We start from the raw sequence: 25,917 nt of genomic DNA, 5'->3' as shown, positions 1-25,917 counted from the left end.
ATCGTACTACCTGATTTCAAAATATGCTACAAATCTATATTAAGTATGTTTCTATCAAAACAGCATGGTACTATCAATAAAAAGCGTGAGGGAGAGACAGAGAGAGGAATGAATGACAGACAGACATAAACAAGTGAAACAAAATAGAGAAATCAGAAATAAATTCACGCATTTATGGTCATTTTTAACAAAGGCACCAAGAACACAGAGTCAGGAAGGATAATCTCTTCAATAAATTGTCCTAGGAAAACCCAACACCCACATGTGTACAGGAATTCATCTAGACCATTATCTTCCCAAATACAAAAATCTACTCAAAATAAAGATTTAAATGTAGGATATGAAACTACGAAACTACTTAGAGAAGAAAACATAGGATAAAAGCTTCATGAAATTGCTTAGGACAAGGAATTTTCAAACAGACATCAAAAGCAGAAGCAACAAAAGCAAAGATGTAATTACATTAAAATGAAACGCTTCTGCAAAGCAGAGGAAGCAATCAGAATGAAGAAACAACCCAGAAAATGGAAGAAAGTATTTGCAAACTATGCATCAGGCAAGGGGTTAATACAAAAAACATATGAAGAACTCAAACTACTCAAAAGCACAAATACAAATACTCTTATGTTAAAAAAAAAAAAAAATCTACCCAAAATCTTTCTCCCCCACCATTATTTCCCCACCTTCCTTTCCCGACCACCTTCGCCCCCTCCCTCTTGCCACGCTTTGTCTTCCTCCATCTACTCCCAAACTTTGTCACCACCAGTTTTTCCCCACCATCATTTCACAAAGCCTTCTCTACTCTTCCGCTCACCACCCTTTTCCTGTCTAACCACCCACTTTCCCCAGTGTTTTTTCCCACCATATTCTCCCCTTCTCCCTGGTCACCCTTTTTCTCCCTCCTGCTCTCATCACCCTCTTTTGCAAAGCCTTCTCCCCACTCCTGCTGCTCACCACCCTCTTTTCCCCCTTCATCTACCCCAAAACTGTTTTCCTCATTCGTCTTTCCCCACGCTCCTCCTTGACATTCTCTTTCCCTTCTCCATCTACCCAAAAACATTTCCCCACCATCTTTTCTCGAAGCCTTCTCCCCACTCCTGCTCACCTCCCTCTTTTCCCCCTCCATATACCCCCCAAAACTTTCCTCGCCATCCTTTCACAAAGTCTTCCCCACTTCCTACTCGTCCTTCTTTCTGTTATCCTGCTTGCCACCCTCATGTTTGCCCTCCACCCACCCCAAACTATTTTCCCGTCTTTTTCCCAACCCTCTTTCTTTGCTCCCTCTCGCCACCCTTTCCCCCCCCTCCATCTACCCAAACACTTTTTACTCACCGTCTTTTGTTTCTTCACTGTCTTTCTCTTCTGCCACTGTCTGTCTGCAAAACCTTGTCTTCCTCCCGCTGGTTATCCTCTTTTTCCTTCTCCCACTTACTACCCTCTTTTGCCCCTCTATCTAATAAAAAACTTTTCTCCCCACCGTCTTTTCGCAAAAGCTTCTCTCTTTACTGCTCGCCCCCGTTTCCCACAACACCACCCTGTCTTTCCTCCTCCCACTTGCCACCCCTTCTTCCCCCTCCATCTTCCCATAAACTTTTTACCCACCGTCTTACTGCAAAATCTTCCCTCCCTCCTGCTCTCCACCCTGTTTCTCCACCTCTGTCTACCCAAAAACTTTTTTCCCCACCATCTTTTCCCCACTGTTTTTTTGCAACGTCTTCTCCTACTTGCTATCCTTTTTTCCCTTTGGCACTAACAACTCTCTTTACCCCCCTCCATCTATCCCAAAACTATTTTCCTCCTCCTGCTCCAGGCGCGCTGCAATCTCCGCCGCCACCATCAACCTCAGCGAGGCGAGTAGTGGTGCTGCGGTTCAGCAGCTCTAGCCTCCAGCACACAGTCGGTCACTCGCCATTCCTGGTCCTCTAGGCCAGGCACTGAGCAGCTAGACAGGAAGATATGGGAACCTGGAAGAACAAGACTTTCCTTCAGTGTCTTCACATACTGAGTGTGTGTAAATGAAGGTTCCTGGACTGCATGTTCTGAATGGATGAGAAAAAAAAAAAAACAACCCAGGCTTACTCTGATTGGACTTTATTAACATGTTCTGATTGGATGACAGCAAGTCTTAAGACAATCAATCACAGCATGAAAATAAAGTCCAATCAGTATAGGCCTAGAGGTTTTTCTCTTCTCCAATCCGAACATGTAGTCCAGGAATGGCATTTGCATAACCTCAGTATATAAAGCATGCTGAGGGGGCGACGGGTCATAGCAGGCTCTTTTATGTTGGTCACTGAGCTACTCCATTGCCGGGTTAGAGAACTAGAAGGGACTGCCACTTGCTGCTCGTTGGAGGCTGTGGCCTGGGGCTTGGAGCCCTACCTCATTGCTGTTGGTGGTGGTGTCAGAGTGGTAGGAGGGTGGCTAGCAGCGGGAGCTTCTCCTACTGGGCTTGAGGACAAGCAGAGGCGGCACTGCACCATGCCGGAGGCTGGAGTCTGCCCCATCGCTGCTCGACTCACTGTGGTTGGTGGTGACGTTGGAGACTGCAGCTCAGCCAGAGTGGTAGAAATGTGGTGGAATAGGTGAGTTATTCGGGGCTGCACTGCCCACCTCTGGGTGTAAGGGTTGGGTGTCCTATTGGGGCTCAACGCCCAACGCTGCACTGCCTGTGGCAGTGGCATGGGTTTGGGCACTCTCCAGGGTTGCATTGCTGGCAGTGGGGCGGGTTGGTTGGCTATAAGGGGCTACATTGCCCAAGGTGGTGAGGGTATTGGGGGGAGGTATGTTGTGTACATGAACGTGTATTGCCGTTGGTGGGGGACGGGTTAGGGACGCTAACTTCTGCTGCACTGCCTGAGGCAGGGGGCGGGTGGCGTGGAGTTCTCTGAGGCTACAATGCTGGCAGTGGGGGGTGGTTTAGGGGTGTTGTTGGGTGTTGCACTGGACGTGACTGGGGGTGCACTATCAGGAGCTGCACTGTCCGTGGTGGGGCGGGTTTGGGGCATTATCTAGTGCAGCAAAACTCGTGGCTGGGTCTCGTTGTGGGCACTATCGGGTACTACACTGCCTGCAGTGGGTGGAGTGGTGGCTTGGGGGAGTATTGGGGTTACATTTCCTGCAGCTGTAGGGTGTGTTGGGGGGGACTACACTGCTAGTGGCAGGGGGCAGGTTAGAGGTGCTATCGGTGGCTCCACTGCCAGAGGCATTGGTGGGCTGCAGAGGTGGCAGTGGTGGGAACAGCAGTGGCCCTCTTCTTCCTTCTGGTGGCCTCCAAGAAAGGGACCATTCTCCTCTTTCCAGGCTCTAGAGTCTAGAGGGAGATCTCCTCCTGCTCGTGCAATCTTGAGCATGGCAGGGTCCCCACAACCACTGTGGTTCCCTGGCCCGAGTCCTCAAGTTCTGTGTTGTGGAGACCACCCAGTACTACCACAGAGAGTAGTGGGCACCACGGTGGTGGAGGGCAGACACGGCATTGTGGGTGGAGACATCAGGAATGGGAACCAGCACTTGGGTGGGGAGGGCTGACAGGATCTGTGTTTCTTCTACTTGAGCACCCCAAGGAGTGCAGCCCCGGTGGGCCCAGCAATTCCTGGCCAGCTAGACCTGGTCAAAGGCCGGTTTCAGTGAAGGCACTCACACCTACCCCAGACCCCAGTTACTGGCCAGCTTTTGTCAGAAGGAGAGTCTGGACTTTGGAGAGTGGGTGTGAGTGCCTTCAATGAAACTGGTCCCTGCCACCCAGTGGCCAGCATGACAATGTGAGGTTTTAATGCTTCCACTCCCTGCATCCTGTTCTAGGTTTTCCTGGCTTGGCCTGCCCTGTTGCTCCAAGCCAGGCTGGAAGGAGGAGAAGAGTCACCTGTGGTATACTGGATCCTGCAGATGACATGGCTCTGCAGCTTGCCTTAGGTGGTTGGTGGCAGCGACAGAGACTGCAGCTCGACCAGAGCGGTAGGGTGTGGAGTGGTAGGAGGGCACCTGCAGGGGCTAGGTGGTAGGAGCCTTGTAGGGGTTGGTGCTTTGAGGGCGACAGTGGTTGTATTGACATCAGCACTAGTGGTGGTAACAGCAGCAAGTCTGGTGGCCAGGAAGGGGAAGTAGGAGTGCTGCAGGGCCCATCCCGTCCTGGGGTGCAGAGGAACCTGCAGGTGTTCTAACGCCAGAGTTGGTGGCAGTGGTGGAGGTACACCTAGGGCAACAAGAAGTCCTTCCCCTTCTCCTGCAATCTCTGGAGGGTGCCCTCCTCCTCCTGGTGCCTGTGCCAGATGTGAGTGGCAGCATTGTTTCTTTCTTAACAAAATGTAGGAGGTGACTATTTGTGCATCTTTTTGCTTGTTTTTTGTTGTGATAATCTTGGACTTACTCAAATTTCATGAATTGAGGAGAGAATAAAAGGTATCACAATAGGCTTTCTAATTCCCACACCTGTTCTTTTTCCTTTCTTCCTGTCTGTATTTTCTTCTTCCCATCTTCTTGTTCCTCTTCATTTTCTTTTGTTGCTGCATCTATTTCATGTTTCTATTCTTGTTTTCTCCTCCTCTTTTTGTTTTCTTTATGCCAAGCAATGGCCTTAACAAACAACAAGCCAAAACTGAGTTAAAAATAAGCTACTTGTCACTGTGTTGTAGCTTTAAAGTAACGGGTCCCTTACTATGTTTTAGAGATGAGGGGAAAAAAATCAGTTGTATAGTTACTTGAATAGCTATGCTTTAATGATCATGTTGACCCACTTATGCCTAGTGTTCCATTATTGGAATGCTAAGCGTGTGGAAGTTACTTATATCCTACTGCTCAATGTCATAGACAAGGTAAGCCCCTTAGGGATCATGAAATTGATAACATTATGAATACTAGTCATGTTTGTTTCAGGTGTGGGATAGTAATAGGGTCGTGGTGCTTGAATTCCTAGGTTGAGTGCTAGGAATGCAGTGGTCGTTGTGACAAAATAAATAATTAGGTTAAAGATGGTAATGTCTGATAGTAGGATGATGGCTAGGGTCACTTCACATGAAATTGCTGTGTGACAGCTCGTAATGTGCCGATTAGTGCATAGTTTGAATTTGATGCTCACCCTGATCATAAAATAGAGTAGACGGCCAGGCTCTATGTGGCCAAAATAAATAGGCCTAAATTAAAATTAATTAATTAAAGGGTTTGGTTTATGGAGTGGAATTCATAAAAGAAGAGCAATACAAAGGCTAGAGTTGAAGCAGTAATGTAAAGGGTAACAGTAGATGTTGAGGGTTTTAGGGGTTCTTTGATGAAAAGCTCTATTGCATCAGCAAATGGTTGAAATAGTCCATAGGGGCCTACGATATTGGGTCCTTTGCATAGTTGTATGTAACCTAGAATTTTTTGTTCGATGAGCGTAAAGAATGCCATAGCGACTAGAGTAGGTACAATAAGTAGTAGGTTGATTATAGGTATGTTGTTAAGAAGAGGAATTGAACTTCTGATTATAAAGTTTTAAGTTTTATGCAATTACTGGGCTGTGCCACCTTAACAAACCCTATTCTTGGGTAAGATGTGAGGTGATTTGTTAGAATAAGATAGTATTATCTATAGGGTGAGGATACTCTATGAAGTGGGTCCTATTTCTGTTGTTCTTTTGTACTGGAAGAAAAAATAAAATCAATAGAAACCAACCTGGATTACTCTGGTCTGAACTCAGATATCATAGGACTTCAATGGTTGAACCAAATAAACCCTTGATAGCGGCTACATCATTAGGATGTCCTGATCCAACATCAAGGTCATAAACTCTATTGACAACATGGACTATAGAATAGGACTGTGCTGTTATCTCTAGGGCAACTTTTTCCGTTGATCAAATTATTGGGTAAATATATGTATAGTAATTTACTTAAACTGGTTTAGTATTAGCATAGGTTGCTTGAAGGTTAGGTTATGCTCCAAGGTCACCACAAACATAATTTTTAATGGAGAGACAACAGTCTAAGGCCTATGGGCTTATTTGAGTTTTGTATGCATTAATAAATTAAAGCTTCATAGGATCTTCTTGTCTTATTTGTTCATGTTCACCTCTTCACGGGCAGGTCCATTTCATTGCGTAGACACATAACAGATAGCTGAACCTCGCGGGGCCATCCATACAAGTCCTCATTTAAAGAACAAGTGATTATGCTACCTTTTCACAGTCAGGGTACCACGGCCATTGAACATATGTCACTGGGCAGGTGGTGCCTCTAATACTAATAATGCTAGAGGTGACGATTTCGGTAAACAGGAGGCTAAAATTTGCCGAGTTCCTTTTACTTTTTTTAACCTTTCCTTAGAGCATGCCTGTGTTGACTTAACAGTATAAGTAGTAATAAATTTGTTGGGCTGTTTATTAATATTAGGCTGTTAACTGCCAGTGGGTTATTCCAGTCTTATATAGGCTTATGCAGGAGGGAATGTTTTCATGTTACTTATACTAACATTATTGCTTCTATAAAATAATAGATTAGTCCAATGTGATATTAGGAGTTCGGTGGTGTCATTAGAATTTGGGGTGGCTGGATATCGCAAAGATAAAGTCAAAATACAGCATTACAATCCTGTGGGACCACCATCATATATGTGGTCTGACATTGATTGAAACACTGTTGTATGGTACATGACTATATTCTGGGCAATAAATTTACTAATTTTTTATTTATATAAACCTCCAAAAAAAGTTTTAAAGTTTGTGTCTATTTCTAGGTTTTATACAAAATGGGCAAAACAGGCAGTAACTTTGCTCCAAGTCTCAGGAATGGGTGGGTTTCTGTGTCCCAGCAGAACTCACACCAGGAGACACACTGTGGCTTCATCATTAAGGCTAATCACATAATAAGTTCACTTTACTTCTATCTGTGGCACATTGTTTGGAAATGCTTCATCGTCTTTAGTAGGTTCATGGAACAAAAACTAAAGAGGCTCACCCTGCGCAGAAAGTAACAGGTAGCAGAACTTCATTTTCTGACAGATGCAACTGAACATATTATTTCTTTTGTAGACCTTGATTTCTTCACCTGTAAAAATGGAGTAATAGTATAATTCCTATCTCATTATTGTCATGCTTAAATTATAACATTTATGTACTGTGTCTATTAAACTCAGTGTTTAATAATGCTTAAACACTGAGTTCTTCACGTATTTTATGGCTATTGGTTTATAGGTGGATTTTAAGCTCCTAAGTGGAAGTTTGTTTAAAAATAGGGAGTCAGAATAAATGGCAATGTCTCAGAACATCATCTGAACAAGAAAGGAAGGTGTTCTCCATCCCTTGAAATGGTCTCAGTCCTCTTTTATTCTTTAATTCTCATGTGAGTCCTTACAGATAACCTCAAGAATTGCTACAACACAAATAGAGAATTAATTCTCATTGAGTTTTAGCTCAGTAGAATCTGGGTCCTAAACTTTATTGACTCACCTGCTTTTAAAAATTTTCCCATTTAGAAATGTTCAATTTAAATCTTCCTTTAGTAAATAATTATCTACTAATCCTAATATTATAATAAAGTCATAAATAACATTTATTACTTTGGTTTTCCATTCATACTGCTTTGCGGTCCACATGCATACAGCATTTTGGTCTTTCCGAATATCTGAAGGTAAGATAATGAAAATCAAACTAAGAATCCTACTCTGAAGCCGTATCTCCCTAAATAGATTGTATATTTATTGAAGGTAATGACTATATTTTCTTTTCCAAAAGAACAAAACAAATACAAGGTTGGGCTGAATTGAATTCAATGGGGGATACAGAGGGGAAGGACTCGAGGTTCTTCATACTTTTCCATGCTTTAGTAACTTGGGTAATCTGTGGGATTCTAGTTAAAATAACATGATTATCTGAAGAACTAAGTGTTTGAAAGGCCCACTGTATTAGGAGATTAGGAATCATTAGCTTGAAAAGACACAAGTGGAAAGAAAACATAATACAAAGAGACAAAATACATGAAATTTGTATTGTGGTACACATGTGCTTTGTGATCATATTTCTGTGTCATAAACAAAAAAAATTCTGTAAAGTTTAACCATCCCTCATGAAGGGGGAGCTGCCAAATGCCCAAGCTGCGTGCCCAACACCCATGAGAGCTGCCCAATGCCTGCTGGGTGCCCAGTGCCCAGGAAGACTTCCAATGCCCTTCCTGACCTCCATCCTTGCTCTGGACAAGGGTCTGGGCTTCTTTCAGAGGCCTGCTTCCTGGCTCCATTCTTCACAGCTGTCAGAGAAACCAAGGACCTCAATTGCAACCCAGCCTAGGCCTGCCCCCCAGGCACTGAGCAGCGCCTCAGCTCTCTGAGTCTAGGTGTGTGCAGAGGTTGCTGATCCCAACACTGTCCCTGGGCCCTGCATGAAGACCCTGAGCAGCAAGAGGGTTTCGGGAAATGGAGGATGTCAGGCGCTGGGATGCAGGGGAGGAAATAATGGTGTGGAAAGAAGGAAGCCAGGTGACGACACAGGGAAGGCAAACAGTTTCTCAGACTCCAGGTGTCTCGAGCGTCACTTCCCTCCCACCGCCCCCCCAAGCCCCCGTGCCATCCAGATCCTGCACTCACCTTTCTCAATGCTCAGGGAGTCAATGGCGTGGTGCCCTGCATTGACTAGGTCATGTTTGGCACCCGTGGCCATCACAGCCTGGTACACAGGCATGCAGGACACCTTTGGAATGTGTAGCCCCCAGCCCAACTCCCCAGTGAAGGACAGCCACGTAGCCCGGACCTGGGGGACAAAGTCATGGCTTAGAAATGGTCAGGCAGGATGGCTGAGGTCCAGGCCCAGGCCATCAGCTGGCCCTGGGTCCTAGCTGAACTGCCACCAAGAAATGGGGTCTTCCAAGGAGAACTCCCTCCAGCTCCTCTGGATATCTTTGGGGAGAAGTAGGGGGTCACCTTTGGGAGGGGGAGATAGCAGGTTTGCCGTCTGCAGACCTCAGATCTTCTACAGGACTGGGTTAGTTTCCTGTCTGTCATAACAAATGACAACAACTAGTATATTAAAACAATAGTACACTCTCTCAGTTCTGGGGGCTCGAGATCCAAAAATCACTGTGTGGGGAAGCCATGCTCCCTCTGCAGGCTCCGGAAAGGATGTTTCCACTCTCCAGGGAGCATCCTCCCGAGCACCTCCAGACACCCTTCAACTTGTGGTTCCATCACTGCAATCTCTGTGTCAGCCCTCACAGCCCCCTCTTTGTGTCTCTGTCTTCTAAGGACACTTGCCACTGGATTTAGGACCTTCCCTAGCCCTAGAGAATGTCATCTGGAGATCTTCACCTTAATTACACCTGCAAAGATCCTATTTCCAAATAAGGGCACATTCCCAGGTTCTGGTGAGTTAGGATGTAGACATATGTTTTGGGGGTCACCATTCAGTCCACAGCAGTGACCTGGGGCAAGCTTCTCACCCTTCCTTGTTTGTAAGATGGGGTTGGGAACCCAGCTTTATCTGTTTCAGAAGCTCTGAGATATGTCTGCAAAAGGCAGGGGGAAAGCAGCAGCATGGCTCAGGAGACACCACCCTGGCTGCGCTTGGTGGGGGCAGAGGCATCGGGGAATGGGACAGCCAGGTGCCAAGCCCATTGACTGAGGAGCCCATCACCCATCATTCTGGTCAGTCCTGGCCCAGCACGGGACTCTAAAGACAGTCATAGACTCTGCCCTTCGGACTCGGCTCAGCCGTAAGCACAATCATATTCTGGGTGGGAAGTGGGCTGGAAAGCAAGGACCTTGCCTGGGACACCAGGCCAGTCTGGCAGGCAGAGCAGGAGATTGCCATGGCAGACAGGCCTTCCAGGTGAGGGCACAAAGACCCAGTGCTGGGCAGCAGGTGTGATGGGAGGCAGGACAGAGAGACCTGTGGGGCTGTGGATACCTGACTGTGATAGACACGGTGGCGCCAAGCCCTGCAGAAGTGACAGTGTCAATTATCATGGGCTAAGCCTCACCTCATCCCTCCATGGCCCATGCAATGGTGAGAAAACTGTCAATAATGTTCCTGGGCTGAGGCAGACACAGAGGCTGGGCACACCCAGCCCTGCCAAAGATATCTGGTGTCTTTGTGAGGGTGTGTCCCGCACACCTGCACACCAGGCTAGCGCTCAGCTGCATGGAGGCCACAGGCAGCATGAGGAGCTCCTTGCACAGGAGACGTGATTTTCTTTGCACACTTGGTTCAGGTGCATGCCACAACCACACCTAGAAACTGGAGTCTGTGTCCTCAACTTCAGGCAAATCCTAGAACCCACTGACTCCCATGGGAAGGACTGAGTGCTCAGCCCTGGGACCACAGAGCTCACAAAAAGAATGGGGAGACCTCAGTGGATTGCAGGATCCCAGACAGCAGAGGAGCTGATTCCACCACTGTTCTGAGTAGAAATGCCCGCCCTGTATAGCTCCCGCTGGGATACGCCTGTAGGAAGGAGGGTAGAGGCAGCTCTCTCAACCACAGGAGCAGCTCCTTATAAACCTGACACTTTAGTCACATGGCCGCCGATGGGCAGGATTGTAAAAGCTTTGGAAACAGTGCAAATTTGCTCTAAGTTGCTGTTTGCCCAGGCCTCTTAAAAAACTCAAAATTGACGCAGAACATGTACTGTTGACATTTCCCTGCTTCCCTGGGGCAAGCTGTAGGCCACTGACAAAGATTGCCTTGTCAATGGGGTTGTAATTTTAGACAGCCTTTGGAGGAGCTCGGGGCTCAAAGCCAATCTCATTTTGAAAGATGAATCTCATCTCTCATTGATAAATAATTTTTCAAGTGCACCTATCCACATCCCTCCAATTGTGGATCTCTGTTCAGACAAAGACATGTCACCCAGCTCAGTGAGAGGGTTAGAGTTCACAGGTGGAAGGGAGGGGGTGGTCCCATCCTTCCTGGCTCCAGCAGCTCAGTGAAGATGGGGTCAGCTGGGTCTGGGTCTCCATCATACCACATGCACAGCCTGGCCCAAGAAACAGTCCCTGAACGAAGGAGGAAAACAGGGGCCGCACCTACTTCCCGGCAAAGTGAGGGAGTCTGAGGAAATTCAGGGGCCTCTCTAAGTTCACAGCATCACTGGTTGTTGAGGCATCTTGCATTTTTCTCCACCGAAGCAGTGGAGGGGGATCAGTCCCCAGTTCTTCCAGGTGGGGACCCGCAAGCAAAGGAACAGGCCGAGCAAGGACATCCGGAACACGGTCTCCCTTTCAGCCAGGCTTGGGTGGGAACAACATATCCCAGCACCCATGGGGTCGGCCCACTCGGCCTCAGTGCCCTCCTCTGACCCATCAACTAGGGATAGTGTGTGTGCGCCAAGCACGTGGTCCCAGCATGTGGTCCTTGACCATCCTGGCTCAGGTGGGCTCTGAAAGCCCCAAATTGCAAGATGGAACTCCTGTCTGTGGATGGAGTCACAGAATTGGGGAAGATCAGCAGGAAGGGCCTCATGTCAGGTTTTATTTAAACCCTTTCCACATCCTGAAAATTCCACGCAAAAACACTGCTGAAACTATTAAACAAAGTCAGCCAAGTTGCAGAAAGTGAAGTCAAATGAACCCTCAAATATGTGGTCACATGATCTCAACAAGGGCGCTGAGGACAGTTATAGGGAAAGAGTCTCCAAGAAGTGGTGCTGGGAGGATCCGATAGCCACGTGCAGAAGTGAGAATCTGGTCATTTACAGCAAGTCCAAAAATTAACTAGACATGGAACACAGACGTAGTGGTAAGCTCTGTAGCTGTACAATCTCTGGAAGAAAGCATGGGGAGTTGGAAATGCTAAGGGTTTCCTAGAGAGGACATCAAAAGCACGGGCCACAAAAGCAAAACTCAGATGGAAGGACATTCATCACAAGCACATTTGTGCATCGAAGGACACTAATAAATATTGAAAAGGCAACCCACGGGATGGAAGAGCATATTTGCAAATCTACATATGATAAGGGTCTTCTACCCAGACAGACTAAATAACTCCTACAATGTAACAAGAGTCAAATGCCACCATTAAAAATGGGCAAAGGGTGTGGTGGCTCATGCCTGTAATCCCAACACTTTAGGATACCAAGGCAGGAGGACCACCTAAGGTCAGGAGTTTGAGACCATCCTGGCCAACATAAGGAAACCCTGTTTCCACTAAAAATACACACACACACAAAAATTAGTTGGGCATGGTGCTGTGTGCCTGTAGTTCCAGCTATTCGGGAGGCTGAGGTGAGAGAATCATTTGAATCTAGCAGGTGGAGGCTGCAGTGAGCTGAGATTGTGCCACTGCACACCAGCCTAGGTGAGAGGGCAAGACTCCACTTCAAAAAAAAAAAAAAAATGGGCAAAGGACTCTAATTGGCAATTCTCAAAAACACAAATGGTCAACAGGCCCAGGAAAAGATGCTCCACATCACTATCCATCGGAGGCACACAAACCCAAGTCACAGTGAGTTATCACTTTGTGCCCATGAGTATGACAATTACAAAAACAAGAAAAAGAAAGTAACAAGTGTTGGTGAGGATGTGGAGCTGGAGCCCTTGTGTATTGTTGGTGGAAATGGATAATGGTGCAAGCGCATTGGAGAACAAGGTGGCAGTTCTTTAAAAAACAATACAACTTCCATATGATCCAGCAACTGCACTTCTGGGTATATACCCGGAGGAATTGAAAGGAGGGATTCGAAGAGGTATTTGCACACTCATGTTCACAGGATTATTCACAATAGCCAAGAGATAGATGCAAACCAAGTGTCCATCAACAGAGGATGAACAAGCGGGACATGGTGGCTCACACCTGTAATCCCAGTACTTAGGGAGACCAAGGCCATAGGATTGCTTGTGCCCAGGAGTCTGAGATCAGCCTGGGCAACATAGGGAGGCTTGTCTCTACAAAACAATTTTCGAGTTAACTGGGCATGGTGGCGTGTGCCTGTTGTCCCAGCCACTCAGGAGCCTGAAAGGGGAGGATCACTTGAGCCCAGGAGGTTGAGGCAGTGAGCTGAGATTGCGCGGCTGCACTCCAGCCTAGGTGATAGAGTAAGACCCTGTCACACACACACACACACACACACACACACACACACACACACACCAAAAAACAGATGATGAACAGATAAAATGTGTTCTATCCACACGAAGCAAGGTTATTCAGCCTTAAATCGAAAGGAAATTCAGATGCATACTACAACGCGGATGAACACATTATAAACACATCATGCTAAGTGAAGGGAGCCAGTCACAGAAGGAGAAATCCTGGCTGATTTCACTCATATTGAAGTCTCTGAATTCAGCAAATTCAGAGACATCAAGAGCAGAATGGAGGGTGCAGGGGCTGGTGAGGGGGAAAAGAGAGTTCCTCAATGGGGACAGAAATTCAGTTTCACAAAATAAGACATTCTGGCGGTTTGTTTCCCAACAATATGAACATACTTAACACTACTGAACTGTACACTAAAAGTAACAAACCAGCCAACAAACCAACTCCTTTTATTCATGGGAAACTGAGGGTAGGAACTAAGTGACGGGCACCTTCTCAACATTCTAAGCCCGAGGAACAGAGGAGCTAGGGGAGGCTGGGGGTGGGGACACAGGAATGGAATGCAGGTAGTGTGAGGCAGTGGCCCTGTGAAGCTGCAGTCTGTGCCCAACAGAAGGTCAAGGAGATACCAGAGAGACTGGGGTTGAAAGGCAGTCCTTAAAAAGATAATAGCAGAGAATGTTGCCGAAGTGAAGATGGTCGGTCATGAGCTATCAGACTGCAGAAAGCACAGTGGGTACAAACGGGATAAATACCAATGAATCCCTGCATGGAAAACACTGGGGCAAGCATAGGCATCAGAGTGGGCAGGGTGCGGAGGGGGTGGGTGGGAAGGAGAAAGAGGGAGAAATGAAAAAGGGAGAGGACAGGCATGGTGGCTCACGTCTGTAATCCCAGCACTTTGGGAGGCCAAGGTGGGTGAATCATTTGAGGCCATGAGTTTGAGACCATCCTGGCCAACACGGTGAAACCTCACCTCTACTAAAAATACAAAAATTAGCTGGGCGTGGTGACTGGCACCTGTAGTCCCAAGTATTTGGGAGGCTGAGGCAGGAGAATTGCTTGAACCTGAGAGGTGGAGGCTGTAGTGACCCAAGATCACGCCACTGTACTGCAGCCTGGGCAGCAGAGTGAGCCTCCATCTTCAATAAATAAATAAGACAGAGAGAGGGGACTGAAACCTTGAAATCACCTCTTGGCGTGGCTCTAGTAGATGCTATTCTGCTGTAGTACAGTATCTTCGAAGCACAGAGCTTTGAACCTGTCAGTCTGGAAACCCGCATCCTGCAGGGGTGAGAGGAGTGAGGTGAACTGACAATGTTCTCAGATCCAGAGAGAGCTTATTATGCACGATTATTGCTGAAAGAATCTGCAGGGGATGCACCTTCAAGTCTGGGTCCCTGACCTCACCTGGGTGCAGCTTGAGGGTAAGACCAGAGCAAACACCTGGCCAGGTGGGGGTCGAGCTGGGAGAGAGGAAGCCCAAGGTGAGGTGAATTCTGCCTCCTGTTTAGGAATAGGTGCTTTGGAATCAAACTCATTTAGTGTGGGGCTAAAGGGGACCCCACCACCCGTGGAACTATTCAGTGTCCTGGAGTGACATGTCTGTTATAAGCAGACTTAGCTCTACAAATAAAAGGTTGGGACAAGGGTCTTTTGTGACAGTGTGAACTGGACCCTACTGGGAACTGAGTCCCCTTCCTGCTTGGCCCTGGCTGAGGGCAAGAGCTCAGGACCCACAGGGCTGCCTGGTGCCCCTCTTCCCAGTGGCCAGGCACTGTTCCCAGTGAGGCGGCATGGCGAGGAGGGGAATGACTCCTAAAGCCAACAGAGCCACCTGCCACTGGTGGCCTTCTCTGGGACTCAGACTCCTGGGCTGTAGGTTGTGACGAGAGAGGATCCCTCTGGAAAGAGAGCACGTGGGGCAGGGCTGAGGCCCGCCGGGTCCCCCACACTCAGGCAGATGACACTACTGTGATCATGACTCTCTCCCTCCAAATTGGCCTGAGGACACTCTTTTTGGAAGGTTCTGGAGTCAGACCCTTCCAGGCCTGGAGGGAGTTCTGTGGGATGCCACTTGGTCCCCAAGGGTGAGAGGACCTCCACCCTTCCTGTCCCATTCCTTTCAGGCCACTCGGGTGGCAAGCATAGGTCAGTGGACAGGTGCAGGAGGCCTCCCTCTGTAGGTCACACAGCACTGGTACCCATTCCTGCCAGCCTCCACCACAGTGGCCAGGAGGCTTGAGGCTCATCTGCAGCAAGGGTGATAGGATTCAGACCATGATCCCCCAAGCAGGGTGCTTGGTAGGAGGACACAGCACTAAAGGAGACTAGAAGGCCTCTGGTGCAGCCCAAGTCTCTCTAGAACCTCCTCCTCCCCTTTGTCTCATGCCCCCTTTCTCCCCTGCAACAAGTCACAGAAGCCAGAATTCCTCTTTCCCCAGGTGGGTCATGGACAGTAGAGGGCCTCTCCCCCAAAGCCAGCCATGAAACCTAGAAATACAACTAAAGCCTTCCCCACCTTTCTGGGGAAGAGCTGGCCATAAAGACATTCTCCACCCACCTTGTCTGACTGTGGGTCATAAGACCCTAGCTCAAGGGGTCCTGCCACATGCCTGGGAGTGAGGAGCACTACACGGAGAGGCCAAGGGGGAATCTGCACAGCCGGTCTCATCGGCCTCCCTGCAGTCCATCCCCACAGGTGTCCCCTGCCATCTGACACCTGTCCACATGGCTGCCCCACTCTTCACTGACCCTAAGTACCAGAAATGCCTTCCCTGCCTCTCTGGGTGCCCCTTTTTGATGGCTTCCATGTCACAGAAAGCTTTGATGAAATAAATCTGGTGCGCTTTTCTCTTGTGAACCTGTCTTTTGTTACAGGGCTGTCGCCTATGCCCCTGATGATGGGTGAGGAGAGGGATCACACCTTTTCTTTCCTTATGAGGGCAAGATAAGAACCTGGAACCGATCGACCCTGAAGCCTCTGAGGCCCCCAGCTCAGGGCCCTCAGCACCCAGTTCTGCATGAAGTGACTTGCCCCAGACAGAAACAGCACCACCCTCTCCACAAACACCCTCGCTCCAACCTCCCCTTGGGGCCTAGGAACTTCACACAGTCATGGCAGCAGCTTGACTCGTGACAGGGAACATAGTGCTTCAGCCTGTGGCTGCCAGTCTCTCTGCGCTGTATCAGGGAACCTGCTTGTAACATCGGGTATCTGTCTCAGGCCTCAGCAAATCTGCACAGATTCTGTAACGTGAGTGGATAGGCAGTGGCTGCAACCTAGTTGGTCTCTGACTGGCACGTCGTGGTTATCTAATGTGTGTGGGGGCAGGCCTGCTCCATCCTGAACTACTTAAATCCTAACAGTGCCACGACTGTGACTTCTCGCTGTTAGGAAAAGAGATTCAATTTCTTTTTGAGGTGAAATTAATTTTTAGAGAAAATCACTTCATCGCTGTGCCCCACGAGGTGCTCCCAGCCCAGCATGCTGCTTCGTAGCAGGACCTGTCTTCGGCAGGGGCTCTGGGAACACGGTGTCTGGCCAAGCGGAGCTCCGGGAGACACGCCAGGAGAGCACTGCCCCACTGGGGATCTTGCTGGCCTCGAGGCAGATATTTGGGGAGCAAGGAAACTGGTCTGCTGATTGCTGAATGGACAATAACTTCTCCCCATTCAGCTTCATCCTCGAGCAGTCCAGGGATCGTGACAGCCTGGGTCAGATCTCAGCCTCTCAGAGAAGAATCACTGCACAAGAGCAGCAGTGCTCAGTTGGGAATCACGTCCAATTCGTCTGGTGGTGAGGAGGGTCTTTGGGCAGTGGCAGGCACCCACTCTCACACCCGGGTTTCAGGTGTGTATCTCTGGCCCTTGTCCTCATCAGCCCTTGCATCTGCTTATGACCCAGAGGATCCGCTGACTGCGTAGGCACACACATTTCTCTCCTGCATCTGGTTGGCTGGAACCCAAATGATAAATATTTGGTTCAGGCCCACACTACAACCCAGTGTTTCTTCAGGTTGAGGGATACATCCTTAACACATTTTTACACCAGCATAAGATATTATTTAGGAGAATATGAAATTCTCCCTGAATTAAGAGAATCCAGAGGGTCTGGACCAACTTATGGAATGGCCCAGAAAAAATTTGACATTATGCTAGACTTTGTGCTACATGTGGGGACACTGAGGTCCAGAGAGGCATCCCACAGAAGGATGGAGCAGGATGGGAAGCCAGGCTTCTGACCTGAGCTCCACTGAGCCTTGGGGTAATATGGACGCTTTTGTCCCAAACCCCCCAAGTGTCTGTGGCTGACTCAACTCCCATCTCCCACCCACCTGTGCGCACCCCCCCACCCCCGACAGAGGGAGTTGGCCTTGGCCAGTGGCTGAATCTCCACCCGTCTTGCTGGCCAGGAAATGGGAAGGGCACTGTGTCCCAGGCTGAGGCTACCTGCGAGTGCATGGCCCTGGCCACTTTGAGGGACAGCCTCCCAGGTGAGCAAAAACTGTAACATTGACACTAAGGGCCCAAAACCTCTGCTCCCCTGACCCACAGCTCCCCAGGGCCCTCGAGAGAAGCAGTGGTCACTGACGGCAGGATCCCTGGCTGCTCTGTCCTCCATACCCTTGGCGGTGCCCACTCCTCGAGTCCCTGGCCCTATCTCATGGGAGTTGGAACCATCAGCCACCCAGGAATTTCAAACCCCTGAGGACCACAGTTGTCTTCCAGACACACACAGACCTGGCCGCCATGCCCACACTGGCCACTCCAGAGAGCCGCCAGGAGGACAAGGAGGGAGACGGATGAGAAGCCGGTGGGGCTGCGCTCAGTGCTGAGCATCAGGGTCTCTAGATGAAGATGGTAGCCCCAGCTTACCCTCAGCATGGTCCTGATGGACCCCATGGACTCCGAGAACATGAGCATGGGAGTGACTCCACAGAACTGTCCGCTCAGCCCAGGTGATAATAAATCTGTGTGCGCTAAGGTCGTCCATCTTCTTAAGGAGTGTGGCCCTGGGGCACTGGTTGCTGGCAGTGATGAGTTCCTGGCCAGGGCTGTGGGGGGATGGAAGCCTGCCCTCAGTACCGGGGGCATCTGCTGCCCTAGTCCTGCAATGGGGGGCCGGGAGGTGTTGGGATGGGGCCCGCAAGGATGGGGAGAATGCTGGTGGGGAGTGGGTGGAGCAGGAGCCACTGATATGGGCTCCCAGCTCGTACACAGGCCCCGGCAGTCACTACCAGGGCAGAGCCCCCTAACATGGGTCACAGTTTGTTCCCAGCTGAGAGGCCGAAGCACTCGGAGCCTTGCCCCACCCTGTCTGTTTCTTGCCCATGCTCAGTTCTCTGTGGCGTCTCTGTGGGACTCTCAGTTCCACAGGAACTTTTTGGCCTGTGGTCACTCGCCCTTCCCAGGACCTCTCTCCAGTACAGGCTGGGCTGTGGCTGCAGGTGCCTTCCTGGCCCCCAACCTCACTCAGGTTCTGAGCCCATCGAAGGCAGGAGCCATATCTTCCATCCTGGGACCCCAGTCCAGCACCCCGCAGGGTCCCAGGCAGCATGTCCAGAGTTCACTTCAAAGCCCCTCGAGTGCCGGTGAGGGAGAGGGCAAGAAGCACAGCACTGGGAACAGATTCTTAAGTTTGTTAAAACACTAGTACTTGACAGAGAGTCCCAAGTGGCCCAACAGGAGGTGACAGTGCCAGGAGGTACACCATGGATAATCCCCATGGCCGGCATGTGGCCTGTTTCCTGGCAGCTGAGCCTCCTTACACGTGCAGCACCTCCCCACCGCCTGTTTCCTGTGTCCCCAGGATCGCATATGCCAGCTGAGACTCATGTCCCACCTCCCCTGTGTTTCCCCTCCCACCCATCACACAGGCAGGGACCCCGGCCTAGAAAGCATTGCACTTCTCTCCTATTCTGCCTGAGACATAGAGTAGCACTGGGCAAGCGAGGGGTGTAGAAATACCAAAGGACAGAAAACAACAACCCAAAGAGTGACTGGGAAGACTGGGACCATGAACCGCACACACCTCTGACCTGGTGGGCCCAGCTCTACCATCTCTCGGACCAATAGTCAGGGTCTATTGGGAGGGCAGTGTTCAAGAGGAGTTCCTCCCGCGGCCACTTCCAAAGCAAAGAGGTGGGTCCAGTGTGAAATCCATGCCCAGGGCACTGGTGACCCAGCTGAGGGCGTTCCAAGTAGTTTGTGGGGAACGTTCAAAGGAACAGAAAAACGGTCACAACATTCGGAGAATAAATTGCATGGGATGCCCTGATGACATTTTAAAATCCATAGATAGTCACAGATGACGGAAAGAAGATGGTGAGCAATGCACACAACTGTCAACTGTGGTTTCTCTGGGGATGGGATTAGAGGGATTTTCGCTAACTCGTTGGCAGACTATGAATGTCCCCAACAGTCCTCTGAGATGCTGCTGACCACCATGTCCCAGTCAGATAAGCTTCATGCCGTAGCTTATGAGAAGTGCCCACAGAACCAGTATCGTTATTCTGAGGGGGCAATGGTTGTGCCCAAAGTATGCTTGCTAGAAGCGAGGTCTGCACTCAGCCCCTGTGCTGAAACCCATGCACAGTGACAGTTGGAAACTGAGCAAGGAGCAGTATTCTATGCAGCCATAACTGCTTTTTATGACACCAGTGATTTTATGCCAGTGAGCAGGACACTGGGGAGAAGCAGCCCTAGTGACCTTCCCGGCATCCCCTACACCCTCCATGCTGTGTTTGGCCTGGCCTTTTCCTCTGGGGGACGTCATCCTGGAAGCAGGGCCTTTGTGTCAGCTCAGCGAGCACCTGGCCTAGCCTGGTTCCTATGCCACACAGGTGGAGGCGGACCCAGGCAGCCACTGCCCAGGCTTGGGAAGGCTGCCAGGGCCAGGAAAGGGCCAGCCCCAGGGGATGAGAGGCAGCTGGAGCTGCCTGTCTGAGAACAAGTCCCAGTGGCTTGCTGGAGTCGCCGAGCGGGTGGGTGGCGAGGGTGCTGGGCCTCAAATGGGAGGGGTCGTATTCCCACCTGGTCATCTCCGCATCCCGTAGCCAAACCATACAGAGGAGGCACCTATGCCAGACCTCAGCAAAGGTGGGAAAACCCTCAGTTCTCCTCCCCTTCTGCAAACCAGAGCCCAGCCGCAGACAAAGCTGGATGCTGCGTGGACCCTATGGCTGGCCTACTGGAGCTGGAGTCGGGATGTCTGAAGGTCATGTGGCCTGGATCAAGCTGTGCTGCTCTCTCTGAGTGCCCACCCTCTCTGGTCCCAGCAGGCAGTTTTGCACCACAGAGGCAAGAAGCAAGCTAGGCACATCTGGCCCAGCTTCCTGCCCCTGTGCAGCCTCTGGAGAGGGGAGGTGAGAGCAGAGCCGCTGGGATCTCCCTGGTCTCTGGCCGCCTCCTCTCTGACAGTCATTGCCACGTTGTTTATCTGCTAACAGAGCCCAGATTTGTCCCCCAGGACCCCGCTCCACCACAACCTTCTTTAGCATTTTCCCCTCAATCCCCAGATGAACATACAGGAAGGAGAGACAGGGAGTTGCCTCCAAATGTGGCCGTGTACATGCCCACCCCCTCCTGAAGGCCACACCCGTGTCACTGACACATATCAGGGGCTTTCTGGGTTTCCTTAGCTGGGTGGCCCTGAGCAGCCTGGCTCATCCAGCCTCTCTGAGCTCCATCTGTGCAACATCCATCACTCGGGGTGACATCTCCTCCAGCATGAGCGCTGGAGGGCTCTGGAGGCCCGGCTCCCGCTGCCGCTGCAAGGCTTACACCCCTGTAAATAAGTAGGGGGTCATGCACCGAGGTTCTCAACAGGTGATCCTGTCCCCAGCGGACCCTTGGCCATGTCCGGACACATTTGTGGCTCTCACTATGGTGGGCGCCTCTGGTATCTAGCTGGCGGCAGCCAGGGAGGCTGCCACACACCTGTGTCACACAGGAGGGGCCCCAGAGCAGAAAGGATCTGTTCCAAAATGTCAGTAGTGCTGAGGTCAAGAGACCCTGTAACAGAGCCTTACGTGATGCAGCGAGGATTACATAGGGAAGTGTGCTGTGATGTTCTCGGAACAGTGTCTGGCACACAGGAAGCCCTCAGAAAACGGGCTGCTGTGTTTACCATCCGTGCCCCAACTCAGCCTCAATAAGTCAAAGCAGATACCAAGATGCCTGTTTCCCAACAAGGAAACTAAACCCAGAAGAGGGACATGCTAGTTCAGAACTAGAACCTGGACCCTGATCCTGGTCTCTGAGGGAGGCTCCTGCCTGGGGCTGGGTCGCATGGAGTCCTGGCACCAGACACCACCACCATCTCAGAAGGGGTGGGCCCTGGCCCCCAGGAGAGAGACTTTCTAAAGCTGGCGGGGAATGTGTGGGATGCTCTTTGGGGACTGGCTGGGATCCCACCCCGGCAGCCCCTTTTCCCACACCCACAGTGGCAGCAGGGAAGCTGTCACATAGAGACCTCCGGAGTTGGCTACTGCTCAGCAGAGCTTGGTCCTCCTGTTTCCAGGGGGTCACTCGGCCTCAGGAGGGCTGCCCTGGGCCTTTCAGGTGGGGATACAACAGGTGGCAATGCAGGTGGTGAGGACAAGACCACCTTCCCTGGTACTGAGTCTCTGGCATGCACCAGGCACTGGGGAGGGATGGAAGATGCTGTGACTTTGATCCCCATGACCTCTCCAAGCTCCCAACGGTCTGTGGGAGGGCTGCCTGGTCCCACTGTCGCACCTTCACAGTTGGGAACTGAGGCCCAGGGAGGTAAAGGAATTGCCCAATGACCCCCAGCTGCCAGATCCCCCAACATGCCCCTCACAGCATGCTGCCACTCATGAACCAGAGGACGTGGCCAGCTGGAACCTACCAGGTGCCTGGAGGCTCTCAGGAACTTGTGGGTGGAGAACGGGAAGGCCTCGTTGCTCAGGTGTGTGTCCATCCCCTCCTGCAGAATGGCCTGGCTGCAGGCAAGAGCAAACTCGCTCGATCAGCAAGTGCTTACATGTGGGGCCTGGGCAGGATCTCATCCAGACACAGCCGTGCTCACCTAGGCGACCTTCAGTCTGGAGATGCATCTTCCCCAACTCCTCATCACCTCTCCTCTCCTTTCCCATCCTCTCCCCAAAGCTGCCCCCATCATTTTCTAGAGCTAGATCACCCCTTTGACACCCTCCATGTCTCCAGAAGCAGTTTCCTCATCTCGTGCCTCTTCCTTCTGCCTAGTGCAGCAGAGCCACCCCGTCCAGCCCCAGGGCAGATGTAGCAGGTAGAAGCACATTGAGATGAGTGTCCTGTCCCCTGAACCAAGGGCGGTCAACAATGGAAGGCCTAGACTAGGCCATCTTTTCCCATAGGGATTTTAACTCTTGAAAAACGATGGCAGTGAGCATGTGCAGGCTTCTGAGCACAAGGGGGACTGCATCCCCATCAGCTCTGGCATTGACCAGCTGTGTGACCTTGGGCAAGTGTCTCTATCTCTCTGTTCCTCGGTTTCTGCATCAGTAAAATTAAGAACAATCATGACCACCTCAAAGGGCTACTATGGGGACGGGAGATGTTGGCTCAGGTTTGGCAAGTCCCAGATGCTCCACTGGTGGTTGCTAACATGACTGCCCTTCCCCTCTGCCTCCTACCCCCAGTCCCTTCTCCGGAGCATAGTCAGAGGGGTATTTCTGAAATCAAACCTGCTCAGTTGTCCTTTTGCCCAAGACCCTTCTGTGCCTGTGTGCATGAGCCAGCATCCCAAGGTCTTCCTGGGTCCTGGTTTCTCATGGTTGAGGAACACAGCCTGGCAGGTGCTTATAGAATGAATAAATGCATGGATAACCCATGTGGAGACCTTATCATGGGGGGTGTTTAGGGAGGAGCTGGGGACACCTCACGGTAGGATATTATTCCGCCTACATAGCAGGGCCAACCTGGTTCTGCCCACTTCGGGATGGTGGACAGTAGTTCTTAGACTGCACTGGTGATGCAGACTGCCCTCCCCTCTGGGATCCTGGGGTCCTCAGTGACTGAAAAGCTGTAAAGTTCAGTCCAACTCATGCTACGGGCTTATCTGCATTCCAGTGCTTTGAAGATTATTTATTCAGAATGGCACCTCTGGTTTACCAGATCGCTTAACTATTCAGAGTGTCCCATTCTGGACAAGTGGTTCTGCCCAAGGGCCTGTTGGAGGGCCTGGGTCCAGGGAGCAGGTGCACCCAAGGGCGGGTTACCAGTCCTCTCTCAACTGGCTGGGCCCTGGATGCTGACCATGCTCAGGTCCTCAGAGCTGTCGATGAGCTGGCACCGGAACTTTTGGTCCTGCAGCACGGTGGTGATGTGAGACAAATTGTGCTGGGCCACGGCCCTGCCCACAGCCAGGTGGCAACTGCCTTCGAAGGGAAGCACCTGGACTTAGAGCAGGATGTCAAGGTCTGGGAGGCAGGGAGAGAGCGGGTGGCCCAATGGTCTCCCTGCTGAGAAAAGAAATGCCCTCTCAGGGGCCTGCACCTTCACACTGTTCAGGGATCGTACCTGTCCCTCCCTCGGTCCCCCACGTCCACAACCTGCACAGAGTATCCTCTGAGCCATGGGGGTTAGGAGAAGGACCTGTTTCTCAACCCCTACCACCCACCCCTCTGCAGACTCCTCACAGGGATGCCCCCACCCTGGGAGGACAGTGTCTTGGGAACACACAGGCCTAGGCCAGCCTGGCCCAGATGCAGTTCTGTGGTTCACCAGTCTCACTTCTCACCTCTCTGAACCCCCATTTTCTCCTCTGTAGAAGGGGCAGACCCACAAGATCTGGCCCCACAGGGCTATTGGGAGCACCCCTTGGACAAGAGACCTCTCAGGGCCCTGGGCAGGCCCCAGCCAGGCTGCTCCCTCCCTCCTTCCTCTTGACATCACGAGCACAATGGAGAATGAAGGCAAAGACAAGCCAGTCCTCAAGGGGTTCCTTGACTCCTGGGCTGGGGCCATTTCTGGATGGCGTCGTCAGCCCCATGCCAGACAGACACCCCACTTCACTTCCCCCAACACACACACACAAACGTACACACATACACACATACACACACAGCGACTCTCAGGCCCCCGGCTCGAGGGGGACCCCACCAGTGTGCAGCCATCCCGGGCCTCTCCCAGGAGGGAATGGGAGCTACAGAGGCCAATTGGTGCCCAGGGAGATGGCAGCTGATGGGCCTGGCCTTCTGTGACCCTGACCATCCATAGTCAATTTCCCTGAGAACAAAATGCAAGTCCTGAGGCCAGAGGTCAGGCAGCCCAGGTCCAGGCATGGCCTGCAAAGCCGATATGGCAGAGAGCAGTGAGAAGGCAGGGTGGTCCAGTGGCTTGCATCATCGGCACTGGGTGTAGCGGGGAGCTGTGGGCTGTGCACCTTATTTTGTGCTTTTCAGTATCGTTGGAATGGTTCCCAGGAGCATGTATCTTTTTTGCAATCTTACAAAGAGATCAATAAAGATTATTTAAAATTCCTTTTAAGACTGACAGCTGCTTTGCACGCCACCTCGATCACATGTAAATCGTCACATTCTCTTGACTTCATGGTGATGTGATGTAGTATGGGTAGGGAGCACATGTATTCAATACTTGCATACTTAATGCCAATGCATATTAATACTCAAATAGTGCAGTTTTGAAGCCTGAAAGTAAAGAAAAGCCCACATCATAGTTTTCTCCTGTTGAATGGTGTCCCCAGGACCTGCAGTGTCCTGGGGGATGTGACTCACTGCGCTAACTCCACACCCACCAAGTACAAACCTTCCCAGCAACCAGCACCGCCAATCTCCAGTCCTCAGCTCTAGGAATCCACCAGAATCCTCTGGAAAGCTAATTGTGCACCACTGGGAGATGGCTCAGCGTTCAAATAACTTTCCTGACAACTTCCCCTTATGAGGGGGGACAAGCAAGGTCCTCATTCCCCAGCCAGGGAAACTGAGGCTCAGTAAGGCTACTCCCCAGCCCTCCCAGTACCTCCAGGCTCTGACTCAATTCACTATTGCAGTTCCGGGAGGTGCATCTTCCTCATTCTATTTCACAGATGAGGGAAACTGAGGCTCAAGAAGGCAGGTCACTGAGCCAGATAGTGGTTGGGCCTGGCCAGGATTTTGGCGACCTATGACCTCATTTTGGCCTCTCTACTGTCTCCCTAGATAGACTCACTAAGTCTGTGGCTATGAGCTGTGCCTGGGTCGCCCCTCTCCTGAGAGCTGATACCCACCTCCTTACGGCCATCACTCCTCTCAGCTCAGGGATGCCATTTCACCTGAATGACCCAGAGAGGACCAGCGATGGGCATGTCACACTGGTTCTCACCTCCACAACCTTGTAGCCAGCAGCTCCTACCCGTCCTTCCAAGCTCAGGCTGGCCATCTCCTCCAGGAAGCCTTACTCATCCCGGCTCAGTGACTTTGCATGGCCTTCCCTAACACCTCGCTCTTTCCCATCCCCTTGCACGTCCCCCTCCAGGTGTTACGGGGCCCTTCCTGCAACCGTCCCTGCATATAGCCCACTGTGGAGTCCCTGAAGCCCCACCAGCCTCCTTCAACTGCTCCCGGTTCTGGCTGTCTTGGAGCTGCTGCACAGTACAACCTCAACAGTGACTGTCGAGGATGTTAGTAAATTAATGAGCTCAAGGATCCATGAAGCACATGCACTCTGGCTCAGCCAATGGCTCTCTCAGCCTCCATGTCACCAATGGCGGGAGGGAAGGGGTGGTTGAGATCTGCACACCCCACAGCACCCCTCACTCTTGCTCGCAGCCTCATCTCTGCCACCAGGCTCGAGGCTGCAGGGCTCATCTCACTACCCCCTGTTTTCGGCAGCACTGCAAGGCCCCCCAGTATCCCACTCCCTCTGGTCTTCATTTTCCCTCTTGATCCAGCTAACATCCTACACCTTCCACTTAT

General features: G+C 50.9%; 1 protein-coding gene across 1 annotated transcript; it reads right to left on the bottom strand.

Moving 5' to 3' along the window:
* Positions 1-3,908: 3,908 nt before the first annotated feature.
* Positions 3,909-25,381, bottom strand: LOC105466778 (sarcosine dehydrogenase, mitochondrial-like). Its single transcript, XM_071078921.1, has 5 exons — positions 25,325-25,381; positions 23,238-23,395; positions 21,870-21,966; positions 8,554-8,716; positions 3,909-4,156 (listed from the first exon to the last, which is right to left on the bottom strand). The coding sequence occupies exons 1-5, from the start codon at positions 25,379-25,381 to the stop codon at positions 3,909-3,911; spliced, it is 723 nt and encodes a 240-aa protein (XP_070935022.1).
* Between the last annotated feature and the right edge of the window lie 536 nt (positions 25,382-25,917).

This window comes from Macaca nemestrina, chromosome 15 (assembly GCF_043159975.1).
Source record: "Macaca nemestrina isolate mMacNem1 chromosome 15, mMacNem.hap1, whole genome shotgun sequence".
Taxonomy (NCBI): Eukaryota; Metazoa; Chordata; class Mammalia; order Primates; family Cercopithecidae; genus Macaca; species Macaca nemestrina.
Note: the sequence above shows the minus strand (reverse complement) of the source record. Positions and strands in the feature narration are given on the sequence as shown.

What these genes read in the sequence shown, in the direction of transcription:
- LOC105466778 (XM_071078921.1), bottom strand. Translation starts at nt 25,381, where the DNA reads ATGGCCAGCCTGAGCTTGGAAGGACGGGTAGGAGCTGCTGGCTACAAG. An exon ending in GTCAGCATCCAGGGCCCAGC is followed by an intron (nt 21,967 to 23,237) that starts CAGTTGAGAGAG and finishes TGCTCTTGCCTG; the next exon opens with CAGCCAGGCCATTCTGCAGG. An exon ending in CTCCCTGAGCATTGAGAAAG is followed by an intron (nt 4,157 to 8,553) that starts GTGAGTGCAGGA and finishes CTCTGGCGTTAG; the next exon opens with AACACCTGCAGGTTCCTCTG.